Source organism: Mytilus edulis, chromosome 2, assembly GCF_963676685.1.
Source record: "Mytilus edulis chromosome 2, xbMytEdul2.2, whole genome shotgun sequence".
Lineage (NCBI taxonomy): Eukaryota > Metazoa > Mollusca > Bivalvia > Mytilida > Mytilidae > Mytilus > Mytilus edulis.
This window is the reverse complement of record NC_092345.1, coordinates 12,855,620-12,878,545: the sequence shown is the minus strand read 5'-3', so window position 1 is coordinate 12,878,545 and position 22,926 is coordinate 12,855,620. Positions and strand designations below refer to the sequence as shown.

The 22,926-nt window shown below is 32.3% G+C and overlaps 1 protein-coding gene across 1 annotated transcript in view; it reads right to left on the bottom strand.

Moving 5' to 3' along the window:
* Positions 1-1,178: 1,178 nt before the first annotated feature.
* The window catches only part of LOC139510442 (uncharacterized), a 40,616-nt gene continuing 18,868 nt past the window's right edge, over positions 1,179-22,926 (bottom strand). Inside the window, exons 12-13 of the mRNA XM_071297025.1 lie at positions 12,077-12,192; positions 1,179-1,852 (exon numbers count right to left, since the gene is read on the bottom strand). Coding sequence (XP_071153126.1) covers positions 1,718-1,852; positions 12,077-12,192 — 251 coding nt within the window. The 3' untranslated portion in view covers positions 1,179-1,717. The remainder of the gene's footprint in view (positions 1,853-12,076; positions 12,193-22,926) is intronic.

The following is a 22,926-nucleotide window of genomic DNA, read 5'->3' as shown; positions in this document are numbered from 1 at the left end:
TATACTTTTCCTCAACTTTACTAATTATCATGATTGTTACGTAAAAGTGAACGACTAAATAATATTTTTTTCAAATGCAGAATGTGTATATACATTTGTTTAACGTTAAAAACATATTAATTTTACCTGTATAAGAAATAAAAATTAAACATGATGTAACATACTAAAATGCCTGTACCAAGTCCGGAATATGACAGTTGTTATCCGTATGTTTCATGTATTAAAGCTTTTTCATTCGCTATTTAACTATGGACTTTCAGTTTTGACCAATCCTCAGAGTATGGATTTTTTTTTAACTTTGTTTTAAAAATGCTATATAATAAAGGAAACAGTTCAACATTCATAAATCGATAGAGAAAACAAAAATCCGGGTAACAAACTTAAACTGAGGGAAACGTATCAAATATAAGAGAACTACGACACAACAGAAACACAACACAGACATGTAACACACACAGAAACGAACTATAATATTCAATATTTAAAGATCCCTCATACCATGTTTATCGACTTTTATGCATCATAATTCAGATTTCAAATTATAAAAAGAAGTGCTTTTGGTATAGCAGTTTCTTACAATTCCTTGATATTTTCATGGAATTACTTGTTATTTGTACAATAGTTGGCAAATATAGGGTATATTATGACACAAGTCATTAATGAAAAATGTTCCGGACATTATACCATGAGAATGAGTTGCTTAGAGTTTTATCGATTATAATAGTTAAAATAAATATTGCACATTTTACTCATTTGAACATTATATCTTCACATAAAGAGAATGAATATAAATATAAATTCGTTACTCTAGGGTATTCAAGTACAATATTGATTGAAATTTGCTAGATATTTTAAATTTTCAATCAATCTGCATATGTCAATTTTAGTTGAAGGACATTTTAAAATATAATTCATTCAAAATTATGTTGAATTGTACCTATATGTACAAAATGTGAATATCATTAATTTGATGCCATGTATTTGAAAATGTGTGCGAAGTGAAGCCATGTGACCATCACATTTAAAAAGTTAAATCACAAAAATACTGAACTCAGAGGAAAGTCAATAATCACAGGGCAAAATCAAATAACAAAACACATAAAAAACAAATGGACAAGAACTGTCATATTCCTGACTTGGTACAGGCATTTTCAAATGTAAAAAATGGTAGATTAAATATAAAAAAGAAGATGTGGTATGATTGCCAATGAGACAACCTGGTTTTGTAGCAGATGCACTTCATGCAACATATGATAGTCTACATGGATATCCATCTTTCGTATAAAAGAAATAGACTTGAATTGTATATATGTTGAGAGCAACTCTGTAACATTTTATTTTACCAATGGTACAAATTCCATTACAATGTATGCACATAACAAACATAACTTCTCGTATGTACTGATCGTGGCAATGAAAATACAAAAACAAACGTGATAAGCCGATAAAACAAATAAAATTTACACAACTAATATTTTACTTGGACAAGATATTAGAGTGACACAAATAAAATACATTTTTTGTTCAAAATTATTTTAAGCAATTTTCAATAAAACACTATTAACATCAAGTTATTTTTGTATTGCCTTAACGTATCTTCCTATGTATTGAAATGAAAATTGTGAATTTTAAACTTAAACCACTATTTAATAAAAAAAAAAAAAAAAACCATTGTAACGAAAAAAACCAACATCTTGTCAAATACAACGGTATTCATTTATTCAAACATTATATTAAGGTGACAATTGGGAGGAATGTTTAAAAAGCTTATTCCTTCACCGTCCTCCACTGACGTTTCAATTGTGAATGCATCATATATCTGTTCTTCAACTTCCTTTTTTGTTATTCTTCCCTGTAAAATAATAATACACTTTTTTTTTAAGATTTATTGTGTCTTACAATTGTCTGAGCAGACAATTTACGAAACTGGGATATGTCAAAGTGCATCTCGTCCTTTTTTTAAATTTCATCGGAAGATACCAGGACATTGTTATTGAATATTCCGGTTAAACATTACAAATAAAAACTGATGGTCTTGAAGTATATATTATATGTGGTGATGTTGTTTATCATCTATATAACGTGTTATAGTTTCCCTTTTTGTGTCTTTGAAAATCATTACTTTTAATGTTTAGCTTAATTTTGGCAGTATTCATTTGACGTGGCTCGGTACCTGTAAATTCCGTCACTATGTTGTGCTTTGGTAACTTTTAATATTCTTGTCTTCCGTTTTTTGTTAATGTGTTTTTTCTACATGCCTTAATTGAAGGTATACCCCATACTCCACTGTTGGTGGTTGTATATATATATATCTATATCAATCATATTTAAAGCTATGACCAAACAGAGGATTGTACTGGTTTATTATTAAAATTGAGAATGGAAATGGGGAATGTGTCAAAGAGACAACAACCTGACTATAGAGAAGACAACAGCAGAAGGGCACCAACATGTCTTCAATGCAGCGAGAAATTTCCGCACCCGGAGCGTCCTTCAGCTGGCCCCTAAACAAATATACATACTAGTTCAGTGATAATGAACGCCATACTAAACTCCAAATTGTACACAAGAAACTAAAATTAAAAATAATACAAGACTAACAAAGGCCAGAGGCTCCCGACTTGGGACAGGCGAAAAATGCGGCGGGGTTAAACATGTTTATGAGATCTCAACCCTCCCCCAATACCTTTAGCCAATGCAGAAAAGTAAACGCATAACAATACGCACATTAAAATTCAGTTAAGTCCGAGTCTGATGTCAGAAGATGTAACCAAATAGAATAAACAAAATGACAATAATACATAAATAACACCAGACTACTAGCAGTTAACTAACATGCCAGCTCCAGACTTCAATTAAACTGATTGAAAGAGTATGTCTTCATCATATGAATATCAGGCACAATCCTTCACGTGAGGGGTTTAGTATCATACCATGATAACATATATGAGAAGAACATTACCTGTGTCATGCCAACAACTGGTTTTTGAATAAATGTGTTTAGGTCCGATGCAAAGACCTTATAAGTGAATCAATATTAACGCCAAAATATGCAATCTTTAATGACCTGACAACAGTATAGTTACTATATCCCTTCTTAATAAGTCTATGTAAAGGTTTTGTTAGCTTCTGAGGTGAATACTGACATTTTTGTGCTTTATAAAGAATATTATCATAAAATATCGGATGTGAAATACCTGAACGTATCAGAAGTCTGCATTTTGTAGTGCGGTGACAGAAGTGTAAAAAGTCGTCTAGATCGCGAGTTTAATCTCCCCAAATAACACACGGCTAAAAATGATCTTAACTTAAAGACAAATATGTCTTCTTTAGTTTTTGCCCTGTCGTCAGAATTTCGTACGGTCACTTTTTTCTAAAAAGTCGTTTTAATGACTGATAGTATATTGGAGAGTTTCAACCCCCCTTTTCAAAATGAAAAAAATGGGTATGTTTGCTTACATTTAATTAAAATAGTTTTTCCTGAAGCTATTTTTACATGTCAAAATATGCTATTCAGTATTTTATTTTCTTCTAATCTATAAAATTTGTGAAGTTCACACTATTTAAAATTGAGGTAATTTTAATTGCAAATTCAAACTCAAACTTTAGTTTCTTCTTCATAGTAGTAATAAAAATTATCCCATAATATTTTAAGCATATAGTATTTAATAAAACTAATAAGTGATAAAAATTTCGGAACCAAAATATGAAAAAAACTTAAGAAATCAATGGAAAAAGAATGAAGTAAAAATCTTCAATTTCAACACGGAACTCAATCACTTGCCTTCCGTCCCATTTTGTGTATTAGTCAATAATTTGCTCTCATATGATATATGAAATTACTACCTTTTTCGCTATTATATACACATATTTTCAATTAAAGTGCACTGATATATGACATATACAAATGTACTTTGTTTGTATATGTTTATATTCTATGTTTTTTCCGTTATAAAACATCAAATATACTTTGTCAGAAAAGTCTTATTGTAAAATCAAAATAATGACGGATAGTTTCAGTAAATATTCCGTGATATGTCAAGTCCTTTGCAACTTGCTCGATTAAGTCCAAAGAACAGACAAAAGTCGTTAAATTTTATGCAGTGAATAAAAAGATGTTTCATACGATAGCTGTTAATTTGAAGAACTCCATGCAGGAAGTTTGACGACATACAATTATCTAACAAACCATTTTAGAAAGATAAAAAAAGTTTGAATCGGTTGAGCGCATTAAAAATGTTTTATCCGTGTCAGATAAAGTTAAAGTTGAAATAGTTTCTCCGTCCATCTTTTAAACTTCAAGCACTCTGTCATTTTGGTTGCATTACAAAATATTTGCTAAAAACGAAAAAAAAATCCAAACCCGTGGAAGCAGATATTTCAGAACACGATACTGCTTTTACTAATTCTATTTTGGCTATTGGCAACGATTTAATGGTCATTCCTCATGGCACCGTTACTTGATAAATATAGATCATTTCTTTAGGCTGATTCTAATTTAAAATATTCTACATGAAAAATGCAGTCTAAACTCATTTATTTCTATAGAAATTCAGTTGTCAAACAACTTCAACAAGTTCAAGGCAAATATAACATATTATTTAGTAGCAAATTAACTATTTTAGATGCCATATAAGCTTTTAGTCAATTGAAAACTGGCCTCAAAATCTCAATGTCAACTGTAATAGACACAAATAACGGACAGATATTTAATTCCGCTGCAAGTTTACTTAGAAAAGACATCGAAACTCTAAAGAAGACTACCCAACTTTGAATGAATCAATTATTGTTTCTTCCTTCTTAATTCAGTCAATGCCTTACGGTGTTTATATATCTCAACTTGTACGATTCGCTCGTGTATGTAACAATGTTTTAGATTTTAACGAGAGAAATTTATGTATTACTGAAAAATTATTACACCAGGGTTTTCGATATCACAAACTAGTCAAAACATTTACTAAATTTTATCATCGGTATAAAGACATTATTCGTAAATATAGCTCAACATGCAGACTTTTAATACGTTCAGGTATTTCACATCCAATTTTTTATGGTAATATTCTTTATAAAGCACAAAGGTGTCAGTATTCACCTCAGAAACTTACAAAACCTTTGAATCTGGTCTATTTCTGTAATTTATTCTTACATACTTTTGATTTTTTAACCCTGTATGCGTACATTGCCTATGTAAATTTTAAAATTGTTTATAATCCTGGTACTTTTGATAACTATTGTATGCACATTGAACGACAAATTTATGTGACGTATATAATTTTTCTGACGTCAGACACTCAAATCAATCCATGTGTTCGTAGATAGTAGATGTTTTTGTGTCCTGTTAAGTTGTTATACGATGATGACTGATGTACCCATATTTTGACTATTTTATTAATTGTGACTGTTTATTTAACGCATCATGTAAATGTAGCGGAATTTGATGAGACTGTTATTAAAGTGAGAGGGTTAGCGCTATAGAACCAGGTTTAATCCACCATTTTCTACATTTGAAAATGCCTGTACCAAGTCAGGAATATGACAGTTCTTGTCCATTCGTTTTTGATGCGTTTTGTTTTTTGATTTTGCCATGTGATTATGGACTTTTCAAATTGATTTTCCTCTGAGTTCAGTATTTTTGTGATTTTACTTTGAATAGACTTATTAAGAAGGGATATAATTACGATACTGTTGTCAAGTCATTAAAGATTGCATATTTTGGCGTTAATATTGAGTCATTGATAAGGTCTTTGCATCGGAACTAAACACATTTATTCTAAAAACAGTTGTTGGCATGACACGGGTTATGTTCTTCTCATATATGTTATGATGGTATGATACTAAACCCCTACCGGGAAGGATTGTGCCTGATGTTCATATGATGAAATCATAATCTTTCAGTCAGTTTAGTTGAAGTCTGGAGCTGGCATGTCAGTTAACTGCTAGTAGTCTGTTGTTATTTATGTATTATTGTCATTTTGTTTATTTTCGTTGGTTACATCTTCTGACATCAGACTCGGATTTCTGAAAACTGAATTTTAATGTGCGTATTGTTATGCGTTTACTTTACTACATTGGTTAGAGGTATAGGGGGAGGGTTGAGATCTCACAAACATGTTTAACCCCGCCGCATTTTTGCGCCTGTCCCAAGTCAGGAGCCTCTGGCCTTTGTTAGTCTTGTATTATTTTAATTTTAGTTTCTTGTGTACAATTTGGAAATTAGTATGGCGTTCATTATCACTGGACTAGTATATATTTGTTTAGGGGCCAGCTGAAGGACACCTCCGGGTGCGGGAATTTCTCGCTACATTGAAGACCTGTTGGTGACCCTCTGCTGTTGTTTTTTATTTGGGCGGGTTGTTGTCTCTTTGACACATTCCCCATTTCCATTCTCAATTTTACTTCGTATTTATTGCAATTCATTCTATGGTTACTCAATGAAACTGCATACAGCCAAGACTATTCTCATGAAATGGCACCAGAGAAATTGTGGAAATGCTAAGCAATTGTTGAGGCAATCTTTTTTATTTTACTCCTTTTCATTTAGGATTGGCTTTACAAATGTACCGTGAGTTTGGTTCAAAACACCTTGTTGAAACATTGAATGCCAATGGATTGTATGGTTCTTAAAATAAAGTGCGACGCTATCTAATGTGTTGCCAACCATGAAATTGAGCGAATTCAAGATAGTGTGTACTTCTCGTATGATGTTTCCCCGGCATCTTTGCAGACAAGCATATGGATGTCATCACACCTTCCTAAACTCCCTTATAGATCTCTGTTAAATCTTGGATGAATTGATAGGGATGGTTTGAAGCTGGTAATTTTTAGGAACAAATGTCTTCGGACTTCCTACAATACCTTGTCTGTACTTGTAAAGAAAAACTCAATATAACGTGTTTGCTTTGAGCAGAACCTTTCATGTGCAGACCTGTGGCCATGAGTGAAATGTGTAGAAATATTAAAACATGTCAAAATGTTAGAAATTATTATAAATTAAGGAATGTATCTCCCTCATGCAAAGCTCTGATTCATTTCACGGATTTGGCTATACTTTTTGGAACTTTTGGATTATAGCTCTTCATCTTTAATATAAGCCTTGGATTTCACATATTTTGGCCACGAGCATCACTGAAGAGACATGTATTGTCGAAATGCGCATCTGGTGCAGAAAAAATGGTACCGTTATTGTTATTGTGACAGTTGATGAAAATGAACATGATGGAGATAAGGGTTGATTTGGTATAAAGCTTGTTGCACTGGTACACACGAATCCAGTCCCGAGGTTAGAGGATTGTTGGCGTGCCCTTTAAAAAGTTAAACCCCGCCACTATCTATATGTGTCAGTTTTAAGTTACGAGACGGTAATGCAGTGTTTGTCGTTTGTTTCTATATACTATATTGGTTTCTTTATTATTTATTTTGTACATTAATCAGGCCGTTAGATTTTTTGTTTGTTTTACATTATTCGTTTCGGGAATTGAAGACTTTGCAGTATGACTTTTACTCATTGTTGAAACCCGTACGGGACCTATAATTGTTTTATGTCTCATTTGGTCTCATTTGGAGAGTTGTCTCATTTGCAATCATATCAAATCTTCTTTTTTCATATGGAATACTTTTGAAGTCTGTGGTACGTTGCAAGGGAAAAAAAGGGATATATAGTTACAAAACCTATAATGTAATAGATATTAACCAGAGTTAAATACACAACAAAAGATAATGCTATGGTAGCAGTAATAATTGTGAAAAAAAACCCAAAAAGCAACGAGTAGTCTATAAAAAACCTGAAGTATCCGCAAATTCAATTTGAGGTCATATTTGACTGTAGTGTTCTATGGCTTTGGTTTGATACATCACCCAATATGATAGTTTAAAAAATAATTTTAAAGTATTGTCCTGCATGACACTTGATTTTTACCTGAAATTGATATTTTTCTAAGGTTTAGGTGCTCTTAACATTTTATATGTTGAAAACTTGATTTTTGAAGTTTTGTTTATATAACGTCGTTTTAGGATTTTTTTTGATAAAAAAATCTCAATGATTAAGGTTTATGTATAATAACAAACATTTACTAAAGCCAAAACAGTATCATTTGTATTTAGGTAGAGTTTAGAAATAGAAAAAAATGTCAAAATTGAAACCTACCCAAATTTTCACAAATTTTTACATATGACCTTTGACCTCAATTTAAAAAAAATGTGACCATATTAAGTCCTGACGACAGGCATATTATTATAGTACATGATTTCCTCTTTCTAATGATATATTATGTAGGTGTGTGTTCGGTGGGGAGATTAAATTCAAAAAAATCTGCCTTCAGTCACCGCACTATTGAGCTATATTTACGAATGATGTCCTTATACTGATGATAAAATTTAGTAAATGTTTTGACTAGTTTGTAATATCGAAAACCGTGGTGTAATAATTTTTCAGTTATACATAAATTTCTCTCGTTAAAATCTAAAACATTGTTACATACACGAGCGAATCGTACAAGTTGAGATATATAAACACCCTAAGATGGTGACAAGGGAACGTCACCATCTAAAAATGGATAATTAACGATGGGAAATGAGAAATCATCTTTTTTATCATAAATTTTAGTATAAAGCTTTCCGTTAATGATATAGATATCAAGATCGAGCTAAGCGCAGTGGTCATTGTTAGTATAAGCTTTATTTAATGTAAGTTCAACAGGATAAATTTCTTTAGTATACATACTGAAGTCGTCATTATTGAGAGCCAAAATATCATCCAAATATCTAAAAGTATTATTAAATTTTTGTATCAGATGTTGTTTCGATGGGTCTTTGCTGAATTTTGTTATAAATTGTAACTCATAGCAATACAAAAACAGGTCCGCAATTAGTGATGCACAGTTAGTCCTCATTGCAATTCCGATAACCTGGCGATATACGGAATCTCCAAAGCGAACAAAAATGTTATCTAGTAAAAATTCAAGGGCAGATATAGTATCAAAGCATGTCCAATTGACATAGTTTTTTGTTTATTGCTACTAAAAAATGACCTAAAAGAGTTTAAACATATATATTCACATTCTGACTTTTTAAATGCCCATCTAATTAGGTGTGTGAATTTTTTCTTATTGAGAACGTGAGGCAATGTGGTATATAGGGTAGAAAAATCAAAACTTTGAACAGATTCAAAATCACCAATATAAGCATGTAATTTATCAAGTACTTCCAACGAGTTTTTGACACTCCAAAAGAAATTGATTCCACTGTTTTCGAAGGCCTTAATTGAACAATTTATTATCATGTTTTGATCGTACCAAGTGTACTGGTAAGAAGAATAGATAATTTAGTAGTGGAACAATTGCTTGAAGACGAAATAAATCTATTTTGTAAGGTGTTTTGTGTAGCTTCGGAAGCCAATATATAGTTGGGACTTTCATTGTTTTTGGTTCTGATTGTAAAGCGGTAGCTAAAAGTTTACGTTTGTTACAGATGTCGTTTTCTGAAAATGGAGTCAGTTGGAATGTTGGTGAATTGGTGATTTCTGTTTGTAGAACCTCAATGTAAAATTTACGTCAAACAATTATAATATTATTAGCAGCTTTATCGGCCGGGGCAAAAACAAATTTCTTGGCTAGTTCTTTTAGTTTATGTTTGATACGCGAAATAGGTTTATTGTGGTTATCGTTAAGAGTAAAATGTTCTTTAAAATGTTGAATACGTATATCAACTATGTTCATTACTGAATTAAAAAAAGAGTCCAAAGATTTTTTGTCAGCTTTTTCCTGTTTTATCCATTTCAAACAGTAAGTACTGAGTGAGTCGTGGATGATATTACGACACTCATTCCAATTAATAATTGACGGGGGACGGTATTTAGGTCCTTTACTGAGGAATGATTTCAACTCTCGGTCTTGAATTATGTTTATGTTTAGATCTCCTGTTATAACATGGGAAATGGGTCCATAAATGTATTCGGAATTACTGCAATTACATGAAGTAGGTGTATTTTCACTGATATTAACATCTTTACACAATTGGTTATAATTAAATACAAATTTCCGGGTAGATTTCTTGTAAATATAACAAATAAGAGGGAGCTCAGTATTATCAAAATATCTAAGAATGTGTTCTTTCATCGAAAGCTTGTTTCAATAATATGTAATTCTGATATTAAATTTTATAGTTTCAGATAGACATTTATAAAAAAGTAATACACTGATTTTTTATCTTATTTTCCATGACCGTGATAAATGCTTTGTATATATATAATAGTATTATACCTACATGTACATAAAAGGACCGCGGTAATAATCAATGCACTCGCACCAGCAAAGTGGAAATGGATTAATATAAGTTGTTATAACTTGTTTCCCAATACATTATAAATAAATATGGTAAAACTTACAAATGCTATCAAAAATGGAACTCCTGTTAAAATGGGATTATGGACATGTGTTCTTTACTCTCGATATAATCACTTTCTTAACTTTTTTATCAGTCTAATATTATTTTCCATTTGAAACGATATTCCAGTCTTTTATTATTTTCATCGTAGAAGTTTGTTTTTTTGGATGAAACTATTGCACCACAAGTTCTAGTAGGTAATGTTGAATTAAATCATTAGTATTTCACGAAGTTCGCACTGATTTTATTTGGTAAATTTTTTAGTTATTCATATTTTTAACCAAAAGTGAAACCTATGAATTTGTTCACAAATAACCATAACCGTTTTGGGTTTTTTTGTAGCCTCAATCTTTGCTCTGTTTTTCATTCAGTATTTTTACCTGATTTTTCAATATCAGGAACGATAGGGTTTTTACAGTGTGGACAGAACGACTTACCTACAAATCTTAAAGATGCCATCACTAGTAGGTTGACCTTCACGGAATATCTGTTTCGTAGAATACAACAAATATTTTCTTATTGTCGTTACCAACATAAAGCCTTTATCTTCGAATATGACCTATGTCTTTACGAGACAATATTTAATCATGTGCATGTATGAACATTATACTATTTGAAGCAATTGTGTGAAATATTTGAACAAGAACTTTTATTGTTTCAAACACTATTTCTTACAATTCAAAATTTTTGCCCGGATATTTCTGTGCTAGTTTTGTTTCTTTCTATAGAGTGTTTTGTTAACTCTTAGCTTGTCATATCATATAAACACATGTCTACTGCCGAATATAGTGTGTTGTGTTAGAAATGTCTTATAATGTTTTGTAACTGTATTGATGTCTCTTTCTTCTATATTGTACATGTAATTAAATTCATTTTTGTTTGTCTTTGAAGGAGGGACGAAAGATACCAGAGGGACAGTCAAAATCATAAATCGAAAATAAACTTACAACGTCATGGCTAAAAATGAAAAAGACAAACAGACAAACAACAGCACACACGACACAACATAGTAAACTAAAAAATAAACAACACGAACCCCACCAAAAACTAGAAGTGATCTCAAGTGTTCCGGAAGGGTAAGCAGATCCTGCTACACATGTGGCACCCGTCGTGTTGCTTATGAGATAACAAATCCGGTAAATAGTCTTATTCGGTAGGTCACATTTATGGAAGGGAAGGGGATTGTAAATACGACGTACGGAACATATCCGATATCATTTGTGAAACGGTTATTTCATAACGGTCAACCAACTCGTGATGGCGTCCGTAAAATTTACAAAGAGATGATTTCAACTTCACCATTTGGACCTTTATTACCATTATTTTGTTAGTTCTCCTCTGACTTTTAGGTTTGATTTACGTTTAAGCAGCTTTTCACCTTTTATTGAAGCACAATAATTTGGCTTCAAATTTAAAAAAAAAAATAAACAGTCAATACCAATGAAGGTGTCGAATAAAACAAGAGGCACGGAAAGATTTTTATTAATGAATGAATTAGACTAAAATATAATAGCCAAATATATACATTACTTGTCTAATGGAAAGATGTAAATGAAAGGATGTGGAATTAAGCATCGTGTACTAATTATGTACATTTTTAACCCATAGATTGACAAACTGACATTTATAGATTATAATATATATCAACCATGAACTATTATATTCAATATATCTTGTCATGTATACATTTACTTACGTCAGTAAGTATTAATTTCATATTTTCTACTTGGTGTAACATTGGTGGGGCTTTGTAAATCAGAATACCACATGCGACTGCGCCAATCAACCCCATGGTAATGGTCAATACTCGTCCTATATGATACAAAGTAGGGTATTATTTAAGTTTTGATTGCTGGTAAAATAAATGTTTGGTGTATCAATCTTGACCTGAGACATGCTAGATAGATTTATATATTTATCTAAGATCATTTTTGATAATACAGCTTTCCAAATTAGTAGGTCCTCATACATTATTGGCTTTTACATATTCGGCTTAAAGAGTTCCTAATGAAATTATATCCAGAAATTTGCTTCCGACGCATGGCATTAATATATTTTTTTCGTGGAAATAATTTGGATAATGCAGAAGACATTATTTGACAGATTCAGCCAAATAACATAATAGGCAAAGAATGTTATAGAATTTGAGTATCAAGTAAAAATGAAGGAGAATTCAAATCTTTTTTGTGATTGGAGTTCCAATGAACCACCCAATCTTCTTTCTATTGTCACTGGTGGTAAGCAGATGGTCGTGACTGAAAATTACGACCATCCGGAGATGGGAGACAACTCTAGGGATAAGTTTTTAATTTTCGTGCAGTAAAAGGTTCATTTGAGCCAAACCGCATGTCTCATACATACTATTCGGCAGTTTGGTGATATTGAAACCAAATTTGATGCATTAAAACATTCCAATTTTCGTAAAATAGTCATTCAAAAATTCGTGCATGATGTTCGTTTCTAAAAACAAAAAAAAATGTCGAGGATGGTCGTAACGTAAATTTGTGGTGGTCGTAACTCTGTTTTAAATGAGACCGAATAAGGCAAGTCAAGAGTTTTAAACGTGTCTTTTATTATATGCAGATATAATATGATGTATTTCTGAAGATTTTATTTTGAATTTTTACATACAATGTAAAATAAAGCAATTTGAATCCGTGTAACACTTTTTTTTTTTTTTTTTAAAGTTTTTAAATATTAGTTTTGGGGGAATTTTGGTTAAAGTTTGATTTAATATTCAAAATTTTTTAAATGTTTTGGACCGAACAAAGCAAGTCAAGAGTTTTAAACGTGTCTCTGATATATGAATATATTATATTATATATTTGTGAAGTTGAATGTTTTCACCAAATTATAAAAAACTAAAAGGGATGAAGAGAGGAGTACCTGTAAAGTGCGAAACGGAAGAAAGTTGGAACGTATCGACAAAAACGATACAAAATGAAATGAACAGTCATATATACTGAAAATATAATGTGTAAAATTAACCAAATTTAAAGGCAAATAATTGAATTAATGTAAGCGGTTAAATTCATTAACAATGTTAATTTCTCAAAAGTGGAGAATTCATTTTAAAACAAGAAACACAGCTATGGTTATGATAATTCTTAGTTAGAAATAAAAAGCACGAAATGTATCAAATCATTTTTAATTACAAAAAAAAAATGATTTTAAGGAAAGGCATTTTTAATAAATTGAACATCACATGAAATAACAGTATCCTGGTTTTTTTCTTCTTTAGATGTTGCATATTTTGAAAAGATAAACTTTTTAAAAAACTTTTTGATGATGTACCTACTAGTTGATTTTATTTAAATATACAATTTAAGATTAATTAAGATTCATTAAGTCGAAAGAGCATTAGTATGGAGTCAAAATAAGCTAAAAATATTGATAGGTTATGAAGGTCGTTATCGAGACTAGACCATACCCACGCAGGTCCGTACCCGAGTTAAAGAACATTCACTTTATTTTTTAGACTGGATGTTTCGAAGTCATATTGTTGTTTAGTGAAATCAAGCTGATAATAAGGTTCACAGTTATGTCCAATGTCCATGAGTAGATTGTAGCAATTCATACAATATAAACATATAACCTACACATAATTTTCAACCTGCATATATACCGGGGTTTGTATGTGATAGTTGCAGCAGTACATTTAGTTCTACCTTATTCCTTGTAATATTATCCTGGCTACAAGCTTAAGCCTGGCTACAAACTAGTATTTTGTTTTACTCTTAAATTCAGCGCGTGTGTGTGACCTTAATGTGGTGACACGCATTGTTGACTCTTTAGGTAAATTAAAAACCGAACTAAAAAATGTTAAGTTGAATTCAAAAGCCCAAGTACCAAAACATTATGACTTTGGCAAAAACTCAACATCATTTTGACACAACTTAGGTGCTCAGCTATTTTTTTGAATTATGATCTTAACAGAGTCAACATTATTTCAGATCCGTCTTGTAGTTATGGTGCTAAGTGCGAAGATTCACGTCACTTTTTTTTATTGTCCTAATTATGCGAATATAAGAACCAAATTATTTAATAATCTACATTGGTTACCAGATAACTCTCTACTAAATTTGAACATCTTAACCTCCGGCGATACGTCTTTAACTAATGTTGAAAATGGAAGAATTGTAAAGAATGTATATGAATGTATTAAAGAGTCTAAGAGGTTTCTAATTGTGTAAAAGTGCAAGTACATACATTTTGTGTATAACCATTCACATCATCACACACCATCTCTATAGGTTACAATACACCATTAGATTTTATGGGCGCAGCCATTTTATGAGCATAACATGGTATTCAGAATTAAGAGTATGACTTATCCTGATTGGTCGATATGTGCGCCCGTTGTTTTTTATTATTAGAGACTTCGTGCACTCTGCTTTATACAAAAGGCAAAATAAAAATTATTCCGTAGCCCTAAAGGCACTGAGATGACTTTTCAACGCTAGGACAAGACACGTATTTTTAAGGGCAAAATTGATAGGCATGGGAGATAAGTACAAAATACGCTAAGAAAAGCAACGCGAACCTATATTTTTTGGACCAAAAAATACTGTCATAATAACTTTTCTTTGATTCTAGCAAGGTTTCGTTAAGAAAATCAACTTTCTAAAGTCTGTATCTCGAAAAAGGCTACCATTGTCGCCTATGGGGAAATTAATTGTTTATTTCAATCTTCACAGTTCCAATATTTTTTGTATATATATAATGTATTGTTTGTATGCATGTTTTGTAAATATTCTATTGTTATAAATTGTTATGGGAGAATACTATATAAGTTTGATTAACTTGTGTCTCATCCCTATTATATGTGTAACTATAAGGCGTGTGTAGCAGTGTAAAATATATATATCAACAATATAAGGCACCAGTAGTATACCGCTGTTCAAAACTCATAAATTCATGGACAAAAAACAAAATCGGGGTAACAAACCAAAGCCGAGGAAAACACCAAACACAAGAGGAGAACAACGACATAACACTAAAATGTAACACACACAGAAACGGACCAATATCAATATTTATGTAGCAACAATAGTCTATAGCTACACATCCAATAGTCAAAATATACGTAGCACTACGTAGCTGCTACGATATTGAACTCAACCTAGGACTCCGAAGTGCATTTGTGGATTTAATTTCCTCATGAACGACAAAAAGCCGAATATTTGAAAACCAATAGTTTATAAGAACTGCAATAGCTGATTAAAAGTTAAAGATTATGGTTCAGAATTGTACGTTTAATAATTTCATCTGCCGACATGATTGCAGATTAAAAAAAAGTCGTAAATATAAAAAAAAAATTAAAAAAAATATGAGGGCATACACGTTCATTTAATAATTTTATTCATTAACGTACAATAAAAAATATATATTAATACTCGACCCTAACATACTTTTTGGCTAAACGCGAGTTGATAAGTTTTCACTGTACTCCTATATGATGAGCGTTTGGAATACATCAGAACTGTGTAGTTTAATAATTCTCTAGCTTAGTTTCTGCATACCATTATCAGAGTAACAAATAACATTGTTTGTAGTGTTATGATATTGTAATTATTATATTCATTTATGTTGGCCTAATTTGTGTTGTATGGCCTGATAGTTGTTTACAAAATAATCTTATAACTGTGCAGTTTAGAAATCACTGGAACAATCACAGATACTTACAGAATGATTGGAACTTTCCAGAATGATCCTTATAAAAGATGCGTAATTTAAACTTCTACGTTATTCCAGAAACTTCCGTTATAGTTCTCTAGAACTTTCCATTTATAGAATGTTCTAGAGATTTCCGTGACAACTATATATATAATTATTTTCTGTGACTGTATCTTACATTAATTTGTAGGATCCTTTACTATAGATAATTTAGCTGATCTGTAACAATAACATCTTCATGCCTTATATATCATGTACTGTAGTACGCCGCTAGATTAAAACTGACGTGGAAAGGTAACACATGCCCACCGAAAGCTCTGTTTTTGAGAGCCCAGGTGGTCGTGTGGTCTAGCGGAACGGCTGCAGTGCAGGCGATTTGGTGTCACGATATCACAGTAGCATGGGTTCGAATCCCGGCAAGGGAAGAACAAAAAAATTTGCGAAAGCAAATTTACAGATCTAACATTGTTGGGTTGATGTTTAGACGAGTTGTATATACATTATGTACACAGCCATGTATCACCATCATTGATGGCGATCCGATGGATACATCTGTAGTAGGGTTGTCACTGACTCAGACGTACTTATAAATATAGTTATTTTCTGTGACTGTATCTTACATTAATTTGTAGGATCCTTTACTATAGATAATTTAGCTGATCTGTAACAATAACATCTTCATGCCTTATATATCATGTACTGTAGTACGCCGCTAGATTAAAACTGACGTGGAAAGGTAACACATGCCTACCGAAAGCTCTTATTTTGAGAGCCCAGGTGGTCGTGTGGTCTAGCGGGACGGCTGCAGTGCAGGCGATTTGGTGTCACGATATCACAGTAGCATGGGTTCGAATCTCGGCAAGGGAAGAACAAAAAAATTTGCGAAAGCAAATTTACAGATCTAACATTGTTGGGTTGATGTTTAGACGAGTTGTATATATATACAGACACTAAAGTAAAAGACTAACTCTTACTCTTGGACTTAGACTTAGACATCGATAGACATTAATATTCATAGCATTTGGATTGACACTTTTATTCTAAAAACAACATCATACTGGATTGTGACCGTAATATTCAGTTTGGATTCCGAAAGATATCCGGATACAGATAAAGATAAAAGATTGGACTCATATTTTGACAGTTAAGTTGACAGTAATATTTGTGTAATACTTCTTGTAAACTTTTGTATAATAAATATTGTTAAATTTTCTTATTGATTTGTGTCTTTTGTTGGCTACAATTTAAAGGTAATTTCTGGCCGTAACAGAAATTGGGGGCTCGTCCGGGAGACTGAAAATATCTTATTCAAAATTTATTCAGTATTTTTATTATAACTAGCCAACAAAATTCTACAAAATGGCATTTGATGCCGGTAATTTTTTGAAAACGCCTGACCTGGAGGGGTTTGATAATTTAAAGAAAGAGGAATTAGTGTTGCTTGCTAAACATCTGAAATTATATTTTAAAGTATCCATGAGAAAACAAATTATAAAAAATTTGGTAATAGACTAATAAGTTGACGCAGAAATTTAAGAAGAGGCTCTTGAATTTAAGGTCGAAACTGTTGACGCTTTTAAATTAAAACAGCTTGAATTAGAACATAAACTTAAAATAAAAGAACTTGAAATGAAGGAAAGATTGGAAAAGGATAAAAAAGAAAAAGAAGATGAATTTAAATTAAAAGAACTGGAAATGAAGGAGAAGGAGAAATTAAAAGAACTTGAAATGAGGGAAAGGCTAGAAATGGAGAAAATGAAAATTGAAATGGTCAAAGAAGAAAACAACACTAAAGTCCACCAGAAATCAGAATATTCTGATGCAGCAAAAAATATACGTTTGGTTCCCAGATGTTGTGAAAAAACAGTCGATAAATAATTTCCACAGTTTGAGAAAATTGCTCATAATTTGAATTGGCCAAAGCCATATTGGACTACAATGCTACAAAGTGTTTTTGAGGGAAAGGCCGCTGAAATATACTCCGCACTTCCATCAGAAAAAAGTTACGATTATGACACTCACCCTGTATAACCCCGATACAGATGAAACCGGACGTTGACGCGTTCGAATCGAACACATCGTGTAACACTGAGTTCAGACAGTAAGAAATTAATACTTTTAAAGAAAATTCCATATCTATTCTTCGGATATTTTGCTCCAATATATTCTTTGCCATAATACTTATTAGTTACTAAAAGGCTTTTCAAATATGTTGAATTTTTATATACAAACATCAAATAACGCACGACGATATCAATGATAAAACGTGCTTGGTATTTTTAAATATTCAAAACTTAATGTTTCTTGTACCTCATAGTTTTTATAACATACATTTTTGAAAATTTCGTAGTTAAAATTAACAAACTTATAAAGGTCGTATGTTTGTGTTGTGTCTAGAAACAAAAAAATACACGTTTTTAAGTGTCTTTATTTTCATGTTGTGTACGCTTCGTTGTCATTACACCTTTTTATACTGTACGCTTCGTTGACACAATATTGCGTTTTTCAATGAATTTTGCGTGTATGAAATAATGCTTTGATATGATTATAACCAATATGCATGTTTAAAAAATAAATAATTTACCACCATAACATGGAGACAGCAACCCATAATATCCGTTGTATTGTCGAAACACTCTTGGGGGTATTTTGTACATGTAAAAAAAATCCTTATGAAAGTTAAATTGGTAGAAATACATTAACTCGACAGATGCAAATATGACTAAGCATACAGATACACACGTCCGAATATCTAATTTGATAGCATTTTAGAAAATGTTTACCATACGACAGTCATTGTACGGTTATGGGTGGGTTAGGTCCCCGCTAACATGTTTAATTCCGCCATATTCTGTATGCGCCTGTCTAAAGCCAGGAGCTTGTAGTCAGTGGTTATATATATTTTTGTGTTCACTATTTTTAGACTGTTAGTTTTCTCTTATGAATTGTTTTACATTTGTCATTTCTGTGTGATTTTTTAGCTGACTATGCGGTATGGGCTTTGTTCATTGTTGAAGGCCGTACGGGGACCTATAGTTGTTCATTTTTGTGTCGTCTGGTCTCTTGCGAAGAGTTGTTTCAATACCACATCTTCTTTTTGATGTAGACGGCAATCAAAAACAATTAATGGATTATAGGCTTTTGGCCTGAATCTCAGAGGCGGGTCCAATGGTCCTAATCCATAGAGTACAATAAAGTTACATTAAGGCTAGAGAATATGTGTATACAATGAACATGTAACTTATAACCGTCAATAGTAATACAGTTTCTTTTATGTAAAGATATAAAGATGAAGAGATACTTCTTAATATTAACTGAATTGCTTTCTTCGATTATGTTTTTTTTGTTTGTTTAATTTTTAAGGTATAAAGATTATGTTTAGTTTCCTCGAACATTACAGTCTTTCTACTGTGATGCCAAAATCTACATGATTGGTAATTCTGGTACTTTAAGCACCTTGAAGTCTATACCCACCCATATAAAATTGAGAAAGGAAATGGTGAATATGTCAAAGCGACAACCACCCGACCATAGAGCAAACAACAGCCGAAGGCAACCAATGGGTCTTCAATGTAGCGAGGATTCCCGCACCCGTAGGTGTCCTTCAGCTGGCCCCTAAAATATGCATAATAGTACAGTGATAATGGACGTCATACTAAACTCCGAATTATACACAAGAAACTAAAATTTAAAATCATACAAGACTAACAAAGGCCAGAGGCTCCTGACTTGGGACAGGCGCAAAATTGCGGCGGGGTTAAACATGTTTATGAGATCTCAACCCTCCCCCTATACCTCTAGCCAATGTAGAAAAGTAAAAGAATAACAATACGCACATTAAAATTCAGTTCAAGAGAAGTCCGAGTCTGATGTCAAAAGATGTAACAAAAGAAAATAAATAAAATGACAATAATACATAAATAACAACAGACTACTAGCAGTTAACTGACATGCCAGCTCCAGACCTCAATTAAACTGATTGAAAGATTATGTCTTCATCATATGCATTTCATTCAAATTTTGACTTATTTCGGAGAAGACCAAAGGGACCTTATTTATATTCCCCAGTTACCTTTGGCGTCATCGGTAAATTATGCAATTGAGCAAAGCGTCAATCATCAACCATCAACCTAACCATAGACATTTGCTTTATTTCTTTTATCATGTCTTAATAGTTATCAATAAAAAATTGAAACGTTTCACAGTTGATACTTAACAATTTCTGGACCCCTTTATTTGTTAATGACACGTGTACGTAATAGCTGATTGTTGGCTGCTTAACGTTCAAGATAAGCACAAAGTAGCAACACATACTACATGTAGGTCCTGGAAGGAGGCCCTCCGGAATTACTGCCACTGGATAAAATGAGGTATATTGAATAAGGACACAAATGTTGCCTTTCAACAGGCCATTTATGGACCTCTCAAAAAGTTTTTCAAGGGTTCGTTAAGTACACGAGACATTGGATCGTATATTCCCATTCGTCCTTTGTCGATATTTTATGTATACTTCTTAATATAAGTCAGACCGTACGCGTACGGTCCGACCGTATGAGTATTTTGAAAAAAGTACGCATACGGCCTAGACCGTACACGTACGGTCCAAATACTCATACGGTCTGGAACATAATCACTGACTAATACTTTAGATACACATGATTTACCTCTTAGTTTTAATTCGCTTTGAAATAACTATCAGTTACTTCAATTACTCCTTTGTCGATATTTTATGTATATGGTTTTTGTGCCTTGTACCGACATTTTGAGTTGAGCCAATTGCAACTGTACAGTTTTTTTTTATGTTTTTTTTATAAGTTGTGCTGTTACACCAGTGTCCCAGGTTAAGGAGAGGATTGGGGGCTCACATGTTTAATCCCGCCGCATTGTTTTCGTGTCGATCCTACGTCATGGGCCTGTATAACATAGGTTATATAGATCTGTCATATTTTTTTTTCTTTGATAATTAATCCATAAGTTATAAATAAATAACCGTTAGTTTTCTCGTTTTTATTTTTTCCCACTTTTTTATATTGGTGTCTTTTATAGCCGACTATATGGTATAGGTTTTCCTCACTGTTAAATGTTGTACATTGGACTATAATAATTGCTTTATTCACCCACTTCATTTAAACTTTGGTGGAAAGTTGTATCACTGGCCATCACACCACATCTAAAAAGCTTTATATGTAAAAAAAAAAAAAAAAAAAAGTAAAAAAAAACCACCCATAGATAAAGCAGTTGGAATGCCATCTAAGGCATTCGGCAAACTAAGTTCAACGAGCTCCTATGTCTGCTTTCGTCTATGCGAATTTGGACCAACATCAGCATTTTGAAGAGCCTCAAATTGTGAAAAGGAAGTCATTAATGTTTTAATGACTGTTCTATACTTTTTGAAACTTTATTTCCTCTGGAATATATTTATTAACTGTTCATTTCATCTGGAATAACGTTGAAAGTCCCAATTTTCAATAGAAACATTCCTATCAGATATACGCTGGTTAAACACTGCAGTTTTGGCTTTGGGTGACTGGTGATTTAAGTTCAACTATTTTGACTAATTTAACGGATAAACATTTACAATAAAATATAGAAAAAGGGTCCCCGACATCATCTCGAATACCTTGACAAGAAAGTGATTTGTGACGGTTTTTGTCAACGAACTGTACAGTGATTTTTTTAAAACGCACAACGAACGTGACACATTTAGTGGAACGAACAATACAGTAAGAGAAAACTTATTTACTGTGATATTGCGTTTATTCTTAGTTCTAGGGAACATTTGAAGGCACGTAGTAATTCAAAGTATAGTTATTTGTTACTGCTTAAGGTATTAATACGCAAAGGTGTCTGCACGAAAAGATATTCAGCATTGTTTATCTCATAAAACGTATGAAATTGCACCATGTCTGTGCGTTTTGCATCTAGCAGTTTTATCAATCGTTCTATGCAATATCTAAAACTAGCAACAATTGTATAATTGAATAAATAAACTATCATGCACATTGACATATTTATATATACTCAAATAAATTCTAGAGAGGCATTCCAAATTGTTGTCATCCTAAATATTGTCCTGATTATCGCTTTGAACGCGTCAACGTCCGGTGTCATTTGTATCGGGGTTATACGGGGTGACACTGTGAAACAAGAAGTTTTGAAAGCTTATGAGCTAGTACCAGAAGCATATAGACAGAAATTTAGATCTGATAATAAGTTTGATTCGCAAACCAATGTGGAATTTGTTCGGGAAATAGAGGATCTATTTGATAAATGGCTTACTTCAAAGAAAACAGATAACAATTTTGATAACCTAAGACAATTGATGTTATTAGAAGAGTTCAAACAATGTGTTAATTTAGACTTAAAAACACATTTAGACGACAAAACTGTTGGGACAAAACAGCTGTTATTTCAGATGATTATACCCTTTCACATAAAAGAAGTTTTAAGGGTTGAAATGTTAATACTTCAAGCGGAAATTACAAAAATCAAAGCACTGAGCGTACTGATAGTAAGCCTGTTGCACAGAATAAGAGTCAGTCCAGTTATAATATGTCTTGTCCAAAATTTGATACTTTTGAGAAGAAGTCACTAATTTGTGCTTATTGTGAGGAAAATGGTCACCTGATGGCTGATTGTTTTTAGACTCCAGAAGAAGAATGAACGAGATAACAAGCTGAAGTCCAGTGCTTGTACGACACCTTATAGTACCAGTACGTTGGACTGTCCTGCGAGTCAGGCTTTTAAGTCCAGTTTTTGTGATTACATGGAGGAATATAAACCCCTTATGTCTGATGGGTTCATTTCTATTTTAGATGATACCACTCTTCAGCCTATTAAGATTTTACGGGACACTGGAGCTTCTCAGTC